Source organism: Dufourea novaeangliae, unplaced genomic scaffold (assembly GCF_001272555.1).
Source record: "Dufourea novaeangliae isolate 0120121106 unplaced genomic scaffold, ASM127255v1 scaffold65, whole genome shotgun sequence".
Lineage (NCBI taxonomy): Eukaryota > Metazoa > Arthropoda > Insecta > Hymenoptera > Halictidae > Dufourea > Dufourea novaeangliae.
Window position 1 is genome coordinate 1578633 of NW_015373961.1, and position 12031 is coordinate 1590663.

Consider the following 12031-nt stretch of genomic DNA (forward strand, 5'->3'; position numbering starts at 1 on the left):
TTTTGATGCGTATAACGGCCACGCAACTGGATCTTTCTCCGTGATCCGCCATTTTATTCATGAGAACCGAGATTTTTACAATTGAGAGTCATCAGTTGTGAAAATCGTCAGAATCACTCGAGAATATTAAACGTAGTGTGTCGGGATGTGAAAAAAGAAAACAGGCTTGAAGCCGTGTGGAACACGGAGGAGTGAAACTCCGAGTTGCAGTGAATCACGCCCATTAACGCGCGCAATAACGTTTGTCCCGTTAAACTGGAGTCGCTAGCCGACATTTTTACCGGATTTTATATCCAACCATTGTTCCTACGCCGACGCGTTCGTCCCATCCTCTGTATACCGTGTGTCTTTGAAAAATAACAGTTTTGGATGAGGGGACCGTGACAAAGCGGTTTTCAATGAACACATTTTATATTTAATCATAAGATACATTTACCGTGAAAATTTCCAAATAATAGATTGAACATTTAAAGAGACGTGAAACATGAAAGTTATTTTATTTTACACATACATCACCTAAGGAAGAATACTGTCTTTGCAACGAAAGTGTTTAATTTCAATGAATTTAATATAATATAACGTTGTTATTTCTGGCAAATTAAGTAAAAATACTAGTCATTGTTTTTAATTATTTCTTAATGTCGTTCGAGTAATGTATTTCTAAGGATACCTTTTTTTCTGTGACACACCGTGTATGTGTCGAGATATGTAAATAAAATTCGTCCGATATTATTTCTGAATGAGAGCGTTCCCAAATCGTATCTTATAACGCGATGCACCATTTCGATGTGAAATAACTGTATATTCACGTATGAATGTACAGCAATTTTCATTTTCATAACCATTCGAGCAATGTTTTTATACCATTAACCGCTTCTGTTTATGCATCGTCCTTGTTTTTCTTTTATTAGATATCCGACCGAGTGCATCACGTTAAGGAAATTATATTCTTTAGTGTCTCGTTGAATGAAACTCAGTAAGTGGAAATCAAGGAAAACGTTAAGGAAATTTTCACAAACTGTTACATATTAAACCAACAATCCATTGTTCGAATATATAAGCCATTTTTCATTAACGGATATAATAGAATCAAAATCTTTGGATCTTTCGATAGAGAGTAAATTTGAAAGTAATTCAAGGATTTCGATCCCTCCACAGTCACAAAAGGATCTCCTCGAACAGAAATCAAAATCAACAGAATCTTTACCATCTACTGTAACAAAATCAGTATCTCAATCTCTAAACATCAAATTCTTCGTCTTTAATCTAATTTCCAATCTGCTCCTTATTAGTAAAAGACCAGAGGATTATGGTATCCGTTCGCAGACTTGAGAGGGTTCCCCGTTGAATAGGAATCAAGAGTAAATAGGACCTTGAAGGCAGCTGTTCCTCGCGATTACCGTATATAGCGAGGGTTTCGCCGATCTCGCAAGACGGTTCAGCCATCTACGGCCATGTGTTGCCATCGTGTTCGTTGCACGCGCAACAGAATACCTCCCTTGGCGGCAATCGCGAGGAAAACCAGCCCCCTATAAAAATCGATAAGGGGGGCGAAGGGTGCCAATGATAAGGGGGAATCACGGTGCCCCGCAAAACCTTAATGGTCTGTGAGACATTTTCACGGAATTTTCGATCCTCCACCGAGGAAAATGAAGGGGATTATATAAACGGGAGGGCAAACGGGAATCGGATAATGGCCCGATAAAAATTGAATGAAAAGTTACAAAAGTTTGTAACACGCCTCCAGACAGCTTTATGATTCCGCCCCCTTCGTGTATACGAGTATTTACTATACTGCAGGTTCAGCGAAATTTTCGAAAACTAGAACGTCGAATGAATCTCATTTGTTTGTCGCTATCGTCAGCAGTATGGTTTTAAGCAATTTTTGTCACTAGAAAGTTTTCAGTGGGACAGTCTTGCGTTTGTATTTCTTGCGAAAAAAGAAAACCGAAAATCGACGGAAAACTGGCAGAGATTGTACCTTGAAATCATACCTCGAAGACGTGTTCATCTGATGGATTTTTATTCTGATAATTCTTTGGGTGAATTTTTATGAATGGTTAAGGTAGTAATTTAGTAGTCTATTTAATAGATAATCAGAATTATTAGCTATTTAAACAGCAGGATAGTGTTCTTAGATACTGTTGCTTTTCACTGTTTATTATTCGAATAAAATTGTGCTCAACATTGACAGGCACTAATCCCAAAACGCTACAAAATTTTCGATCACCAAGTTCCCCAAAAAATGGGTTTAACTTGAAAGACACATGGCATTTACTTCAGTTGTATTTGGTTGTTGTTACTAAAGGGACATTCATCATTAAGAGCTTATATCGACGGTAGAAGAATGGCCCCAATGAATCGGATGCTCTTCCGGAATTACATCAGTATTCTCATGAATAAGCCTATCTCTGATGCAACTATCTTTTCTGGGGCATTAAATAGAAACGCGGAGGACGAGCACTTTGTGTAATTAAACGTATCGACAGAGAACAAACGGGACCGAATAGAACGTGAAATCTTATGGGATACCGTACAAACACGAATGCACGCAATTTCACCTACCTTGGTTCTACCACATAGATTGCGTTCGAAAATGCAACTGTTGCTTTCACCTGTGACACGAAGTCGTATTATGGAACAGGAATATGTCGTGTCGTACGAATGTAAAGGGTCAGGCTTCACCCAAAGATATGTATCACCCAATAGATTTCCCAATTTAGCATTTAATTACCATCCTCGTAGACTATTTCATCGGAACCAGAGTGACAGAGAAATTTATGTCATCTATTAATGGAGATACTACATTGCAGCTGAAACTAACGTTAAGGGGTTACATACCTTTGAGCTATTAAATAAGAGGAAAAATTAATATGAAATAAAATGCTTCTGCTTTTTAAGGAAATTTGGGGAGTTAGCGATCTAGTATATACAGCAATCTAGTAATATAGCTCCCACTGCAAAACAATAAAATTGAAGTCTGTAGTGTATCTAAAATCACACTTATTCCACTCAGAATAGGTACCTAAGCACTGATGGACGACAATCTATAGCAAAGAAACCACTGTCCTCCCGATTTTATCCAGGAAAATTACTCCTTTATTCCCACGGTAAACACAACCCTGTCTCTTCCCCTTCCGCCAGTTTCCTCCCACGAGAAAGCAATCCAACTTCCCTCCGAAGCGTCCATCATGTCCAGCCACGTTGTTGCTCGAGTGTTCCCTCCAAGAAACTTTTCTCCGTCCCCATCCTAGATCTTCAAACAAAAGAGACCTGAGATACCTGTTTCATCTTTTTCTTCAGTGAAATTGTTCCTTCTTGTTCACCGAATCGGCCATAAATCGGTCGTCGTCTTTGAACTTGACAGCCTGCGGTTCAAACCACCAGACGAAATAGCATAACCGACGCGTGTATAGCTTTTTCCCTCCCGAGAAGTGGTTCACGGGTAATATTCCTTTTACGACGTTGGCCCGACCCTCAAGACAATGTACACATATATATATACAGGGTGTTCCACCTAACGTGAGCACCTTACATATCTTACTAGCTTTTGATTTGCAATAAATTTATTTTAACTAAATGCTCAAATTTGATGTCCATCAACTTCGATACATTTTTGCACTGATCCCTTTATGTAGTTCCATTAAAAAAAACATCGATGACATTGAAATTTTGAAAAATATGACCTTGAGAGAAATGTTTGCTTATCATCAGTGTTTGTTCCTTCTAAACAAATAATGCTTTGCCCCAACATTTTTTTGTATGTTCAAAAACAAGTGAGATATTGTAGGTGTTCACGTTAGGTGGGACACCCTCTATATATGGTCGAGACTCGAGCGTGAAGGAGAGACCGCCAGCCGCGTGGACTTTACGACCTAAAAATCGAATCCTTTTGTCCCACCCCCTATCTAAGTCCCCTGTACTTCAAGGGAATCGCTGATGGACGTTAATCGACCCGACGAATTTGATTTCGCAAAAACGAGGACACCCACGATTCTTCGATTCGTGGTGAAATAATATTTTTTACGTTTGAATGCAGAAGATTTCGAATCACCTAAGGCGGACAACATAACAGAAGCTTTGACACAGCTCTCGTTTCACACTATATTGTGACTTTGAAAATTTGGAGTAAAAAACATTTGAAAGAAACAACCCCGACAGGATACTGACCACTTAATACCATTCAAATTACGTATAAAATATCTTTTACGTTTTCACAAAAAAGATATTCGGGGAATCACACTTAGATACCCTGCATATTATTTCATACAGTTGGCATGCAAATTGGAAATTCAGGGTTGCGTTACATTTGTATCACCCTGTGATATTCCACTCCATTCAAAAATCTTTCCCCGGCACATATTGACAAACTGTAGATTATGTATACACAGATTCAGTAGATAACTCAATCTATTAAACACAGAAATTAATCACAATCGTGTAAATATACCAAATCGCATGGTTAAACCTGGTTACAGTTTGCACTCGATAAATATCGAATATTTATTCGACTTCTCGGTTCCCCACGAGTGAGTCGTGTAATAACACTGGAAACGATGGAAACACCATTTTTGTATCGTTACGTAAACACCGAAAGTGCCGCGGGAACAGGAAAGCTTCGACGTGTATATTTCGAGACGAGCTTGTTAATGGGAACCCGGAAAATTTCAACGTTTATACTTTCACGATAGTAGTATATATACATGTTTCTAACAGTTTGTCGAGATCACCCTTCGGAATCGTAATCTTGGATCTTCGGGCGGAACGGTCTTATTGATGGGGACAAAACACATAATCCATAACCCACGAGAGATCCATGGATTAAGGGATTAAAGAAGGATCACGGGAGTGGAAAAATTTTGCTGTGTCGTTGCCACGAGGACACTTACCATAAGAATCTGTAATTTCTTGATGGAAACGTGAAAAAGGTTAAAAAGCTAGTTCGTTTAAAAATTCGAAAATTATAGTGCTTAATTAAATATTTTCACGATACAGGAATTTACAGTGTCATTAGACAGGATCGTTTAAAATATGTATAGGTGTGTATATCGAAGATAATGCTCATGAAGCTTTGAGTACATTCATTTGTTCCAATTAGCGATTTTAATTGCGTCGTTAATGATATCGAAACAGATCATATGAAAGATACTAAATTACCCATGAAATTGTTCGGAAATTTATTAGATACATGAAAATTAGTGACACGTGTTCCCAGTTCTAGTTGTTAACCGGACGTTACTTTATAATCTCAAAGAATTTCAATTATCGAATTACCATTACGGCTTGGATCTATATTTGGGGGCTGCAAATCGTCGAATTATTTTTTTTTTTCGAAACTAAGAAATTTTTAAAAATCATAGTGCTTGTTAAGTAATGAATCACAATGTCCAAAAAATTTCAGAGAAATCAAGCTTCTTCAGTGAAATATATTAGAAATTTCCTAACAAAAATTGTAAAACTACAAGCTTACGCGTCCTTACAGAATCAGGAAGAAGCTTCAACAGGTCCTCTAGATCCCTCTGTCTTTTGTGCATTATTACAATATGTTCCCGGAAAAGTCAACTGCAACTATATGAAATTTCCTTTGTAACATAGTTAGAAGGAGTTTGATCAATAGGAAAATCCTCCTTTGAGATCCTTTAACCGCTCTGTTTGTTGTAAGAGGAAGTGCACACTTAAATTCTTCGCAACCACGGTTACAGCCAAGAGATAAAGCCCTCTCTTGCCGGTCGTTCGGTTGATTAATCGTCGGAAATTCCCTTAAACTTTATTCGGTGAGAAAGGCACGAGGAAATTCTAGTTACGAAACACCAAAATTTCACTAGTATATTCTAGTATATACCGATTTGTTCACTTCAGAGTTAAATAATGTGGAATTATAGAGGAATAAATCAGACGTTTTCAACCTAGAACATTTCGGCCCAGTCGACAGAATATAATTAATTCACAAAATATAATAAAACATTTCTGCATGAACAGCAACATAGAACATTTTAAATAATTCTCTGCACAATAACCGTCCAAGAGCTGCAAGATAATATTCCTCTCGCGGGTAACCAGCAGACGTCAAATAAATCTTGTCAAGTCCAATAAAGAAAAGGGTCTGTGTAGATTCGCTTAAGTTTCATCTAAAAGTTACCGAAGAAATCGATAAAAGTTAACTTCAAACAAAAAAGCACAAGAAAAAAAAAAGAAGCGAACTTCAGAACTGTTGCTTCCGCGAGTAAGCTGAACAAGCAACCGTGTGGTTCCTGTTTATTATGCTTCAAAAGGAAGATAGATGTTCAAAGTCTTATTATCTGAATGGGCTTTTTCGAACCGTTTCGCCGATGCCATTCACAATACCATTGATGGATCACTGGCTTTGCCCGAAGTTTCGTCTGATCTACGAGGTAATTTTCCACGCGGCGCGTCGACAGAATGACGTGTGGCTCGTTTTAGTTCAGAGGATCGTGTCCTCCACCAATCTCGAGCAACTTCGAAGAGTGAAACGCAGGAAGTAGGACGCAGTTTCCTTAATTAGTCCCACCTCGAATTGTAAATCTGGATGAAGTTCTTGGTAGTTGGGCAACAAACCATCTAACATTTGATAAATCTTTTGGTCCTCGTGGCGAACCTGCTTTAGATACGACATTACACAGTGAAATTTCATTTAACCCATTCAGACTTGGTGTTTAAAGAAACTGTGGACCAGTTAACCCACTACACCTGGTTACAGGGAAGAGGTAAAAATTTGGTAATTTCGAAACTTTCGTCTGTTACCTAAACGGGGCTCGTCGAGATTAACAATTTTAACTTGAATCCAAAGGAATATCCACCACGTGGACACGATGGAATTCCAAGACGATCCTCGTGTCTCCTTGTCCCGGAAAAAGGGGGGTGAAAGATAAATCGACCGGTTGCAATTAACTGAAAATTGCGCCACCGTCGGCTCATCCGTGGGAAATTCAATATCACGGTGTCGCTTTTCCGCCCGCGAACTTTGGAACGGAGCCAAGAACGTGCGAAAGGAAGCAACAGGATACTCTGTTTCGTCCACCCGCGCGCGTGGGAGAACGACCGTGTGACGGGGAGAGAGCTATCCTAACAGCAATCTGGCTTTCGAGCCTGGAAAGAGAAAAGAAAAAGAAAACGCAGAGCCATTCCACCTCGAAGAGCGATTCCGGTGATTTACTGTAATTACCGTGCATTCTCGAATGGCACGTGGAAATCTTTGAGATCGGTGAATCTCGAAATTGTGAAGTATACAAAAGTGTCAATATTGAAACAATTATGTGAAACGCATAGGTATACAGGGTGAGTCAATAAGAACTACTATCTAAAATAACTAGTCACCTATTGGTTGTATCAAAAAACATTTTAATGAATTTTGTATCAGTCAGCAGTTGAGTTTTCTGTTATGCTTCGATCTCCACTAAACAACGAAGAATATCCTGACTTAATTTTTGTTTTTGAGCTTAACTTAGGTATTGCACCCGAAATTATTCTCTTCTGTTATTTCATAGAAAGCTTTATTAATTTCCAAAATATCTGATACAGTGAAAGGACAAATAATGCCTAAAGATCTATTGAATTATTACAACCTTAACAACGCCTCTAATTCTGAACACCAATTCAAGTAGAAATATCAAAATATGGTCAGACACATTATCTGATACGCTAAAGTTTCACCAGATCAATACCGAATACAATGGATAAAAGAGGAAATATCTAATACTGTGTATTAACAAAGAAACGATTATACTACAATCTGCAATTCTCCCCCTTAAATAAGACGATTGCCAAGGGAATTCCCTGAACGTCAAACCGAGAATTCCAGTTTACCCCTGTCAATCGGGAGCTCTGCGTCTCTCTGGGATCTCGAGGACTCTCTATTCAGAGATTATAGTACCGTAGTCGATCACCCATCGACCGTATAACCGCTAATAACCTGTTCACCGCTTCGCTAAACGGACCGCGAGGAATTCACCGACAGGGTCGGCGGATATCACGGAAAGCTTCGTGTCTTCGTTCGGGAGCACACCGAGTGTATACAACCCCATCGAGCGTAAGGCCACTCAAATCCCCCCAAGCTTCGTGCTTACGGAAGAAGTCTCGTCCGCGTTTCGGTTGGTTGAAGGGCTATGAAACTGCTTTTGCATTACGGTGTTCTCTCGTTCTCCGTCCCGATTTTTACCCTCGTATCGAGAATCGAAGGTTGGATTTTTTCCTCGAAATTGGAATTTTACATATTAATCAACTTTGAATGATCTTGAACTATATTCAATTTCGCTGTTGACTAGCTATAAAAACCGCCATTATTAATTCTCTCAAAATCAGTTATGTGCACTTGCATACTTTTTGCAGAACTGGCAGAATTAATTATAAAACGTTAAATATATTTATGCGAACCACGATAAAAGGGTACAGAAAATGGTACAGTTAAAAGAATAGGACAATAGGGACGTTCATTCCTTCTAAATGTCATAACAAATAATTGTTTTTCCTTTACACCAAAGAAACATTAAGAAAACACCATTTACCTTAATTAATACAATGTTAACACGATGCGAACATATTTCCAATTAAACAGCTAGCCATAGAATAATACAAGCTGATCACGTCGCGTGGTCCAACCTGTATAACGTAACATAACGATAGTATTCCCCGAGAGTTCACATCGAGCTACGTAACGAGACAACGCCGTGATTCGAAAAGCACCTCCTCGATCGGTCAGCAAAAAGCCTCTCTCCCCGCTTGAAAAAACCAAGGCCGACCTAGCTAGCACATCGGGTCCCCCACACGATCGTCCGTACTAATTTTCCACTGATTGCAGTCCCATAATCTGGGTCTCTCAGTACCGGGAGATGCGTCTGAGGGAGAGCAAGGTCGACCAGGACAAGAACATTGTTCCGGTGTGTCTGACCATGGCCGACACCACCGCAACCGTGATCTTCTTCCTGCTTCTGGTGCTTTTATTCTACCTGGTGCCGTTGGTGATCCTGTTGATCCTGTACGCGGTGATCATCAAGCATCTGATGCCCGATCCAACATCAACGAGCAACACCGGCAGCAGCGACTCGTACCATGCCCGCGCGAAGAAACACGTGATCACGTTGCTGATGTCGGTGGTCGCGAGCTTCTTCGTCTGCCTAACGCCTTACAGGATCCTTATATTCTTCATCATCGTCGCGCCACCCGAGCAGATCGCCGCCATCGATCGTGACGCGTTCTTCGCGTTGCTGAACTTCGGCCGGATCATGTTCTATCTGCACAGCGCCCTGGACCCTGTACTGTACAATCTGATGAGCAGCAAATTCCGAAAGGGTTTCGTAAAATTGTTCCGAATCGGTGCGTGCTGGGGCGACGGGTTCAAGAACGCCTTTGGTGGCGCAAGGAGGACGGATACCACGGAACAGGAGGAGAACTTCGTGTGACTGATCGGTTCGAATGGGATATAGATCATTGTGATCAAGGACACTTGCCTACTCTATCATCCCTTTCGGCCCATCGACATCGTACAGTTTTGCGCTTGGACGGGAAATTATTCGGTTGACGAGGATTCCACGGAGATAGAGTTGTCTTTATTAATGAAAGTTAAGCTGCGTCTACACTGTATAACATAACACGTTGTAAAGGGTTGTTTGTTCCATCAAACTTGTTACAGGCTTGTCCAAAAGGTATAATATTGTAAGAAGTTATGAAAACATGCTGTATAGCAAGGTACGTAACAATTTGTTGTATAACACTGTTTTGTTACATAGTGTAGACGCAGCTTTATTATACTCGAATTCAGGAGTTTTGGCTGATCAAGTATTCCCTGCTGTTCTAATATTTATATCGTTCGTTTACCATCTAAATCTCTGTTCTTAACGCCTCTAGGACGTGCACGAGCTACAAATTACGCACGAAGGATCTTGTATAAGGTGTACAACTAGAGGAGGTGGTCTGAATATGGGCTAGCACTTTTACTTCATAACTTATTGCTAAACTTGAAGCTTTTCAAGATGTAAGCGCCTGGTGTATCTAAAACATGTCTGCTTTATGATATGGAGTTTAAAAAACGCTACCTTTTTTCTTGAGTTGTAGTGTCACACTATTCCTACTAGGGTGAAGCACTTAACATAACCCTATACTTTCAACTAGCCCATATTTAAACAACATGTATAAGCAATAGCTAATCGAGTATCTTAAAAAACGATGTAATGGACCATCCTGTTTACTTCATAGCACCCTTGGATTCCCCGGCAATCGTTGCAACGGATGTCAACACCTAATTGGCCAAAACCCATGAATCGAACTACTGTTAGCGTCCATTAAGCCTTTCAAAGAGTAGTATTCAAAGAGATGTGTAGTCACTGATCGTTATTAATCACGTATATTACAAACGTAATTATATTCTGTACCCGCAGGCTGTTCAAAAGTATACGAATATACACAAGCGATGTTTTCAACGAAAGCCACGATTAACACCTGACCACCTAACCACAGGCCCAATCCCACACGGTTCCTCAAAAACACAATCACCCGATATCGAGCAATAATATGACACGTAATACTTTCGATTTCTCGCGAAAGTAGCTCAGTGGCCCGTTTCAATCGTCTGTTCGCAGCCCGATCCTCTTGATGGTCAGCTACGAGAAGGAGAGAAACACCGACGGTACGTACATCTCGACCTGCAACATCGTGGCGAACACGTACTGGACGATGGTCTTCTTCCTGATGACGATAATCATCTTCTTCGTGATCCCGTTGCTGATACTGGTCGTTTTGTACACGGTGATCGCCCGTCATCTGATGGCGAACCCGACGATAAGCCGTGGCTCGTCGAACAACTTGCTCAAGTACCGGAAACAGGTGATGCTGATGCTCGGAACGGTCGTTCTGTGCTTCTTCCTCTGCCTGCTGCCGTTCAAAGCGTTCACCCTGTGGATACTGGTCACACCGCCCCAGATGATCATCGATCTCGGCATAGAGGGCTACTACACGCTTCTGTACTTCTGCCGGGTGATGCTCTATCTGAACTCCGCGATCAATCCAATCCTGTACAATCTGATGTCCACGAAGTTCAGGGAGGGATTCCTCAGGCTCTGTGGCCTGGGCCCGAATAGACGGAAGAAGAAGAAAACCTCGGACCGAACAGGAACGTACACCACGGGCTCGACCAACTGCAGCAGCAATCAGTCCGACTTCTGGAGGCGGCACAGCAGCAACAAGAGCTGCAGCGTGAAGGTACCGTGCAACAACGCGTCCACGGAGAAACAGATTAAGCTTCAGACGACCATTGTTAGCGGGACTATTGGTAGAAAGAAGCAGGAGAGTTATGTGTGAATGGTCCTTGTAGGGGAGGGGGGAGGAGCAGGAGTTCGGAGACTGACTGTGATCACGAACCATTCCGTAGAAGCACCGTGTGTTCGTTCTTATTCGAATTTTGGCCTCGTGGAATAAGTACTGTCGGTTTTCTGTCCTTTGCCACACGTACACGTTTAATCTTCAATGCTATCTTAAGCACTAACTTCGTTTTCCGTAGACACATGTTTCGAAAAGTTCAAGTCCATTTTTTAAAAGTTAGTCCATCGTGTTCGAATTGGTATCATTCGATTTCTTCTGGTGTAAAGGATTTTGTGTATACCGGGTGAATCAAGGTCAACTCAAGGTCATCATGTTATAGGTCGCTTAATTTGTCCTTTCATCGATAGCAATGTGGTATTAAAGAAAAAAACGCATTGACCTCGAAAAAACTCAAGAATACTTCGATATCTCGAAAAAAAATAAGATATAACAAAGTCAAATTTGTATCCATTCGTGTGCGTCCCTTAATATGTTATATAATTCTGATTCAACCAATAGGTAACGAGTTTTTAATGAAAACAGTTTGCTATAAAAACCGACAATACTTTCCCATAATTCCAATATATAAACTGAATTCAGTGGAATATCTTTATTTCCTCTGAACTAGTCCAAATGTTATTTACACGAGAGCCACGGTCATAGAATCATTTTATTTGCATTAGAAACGATTCTTCGCCCGAAGTCCATAACCACAATTATC

General features: G+C 40.5%; 1 protein-coding gene across 1 annotated transcript in view; it reads left to right on the forward strand.

The window, feature by feature from the left end:
• Positions 1-11327, forward strand: part of LOC107186533 (growth hormone secretagogue receptor type 1) — a 45742-nt gene extending 34415 nt beyond the window's left edge. The window contains exon 6 of the mRNA XM_015574425.1: positions 10593-11327. Within this exon, the coding sequence (XP_015429911.1) occupies positions 10593-11310 (718 nt within the window). The 3' untranslated portion in view covers positions 11311-11327. The remainder of the gene's footprint in view (positions 1-10592) is intronic.
• Positions 11328-12031: the final 704 nt, after the last annotated feature.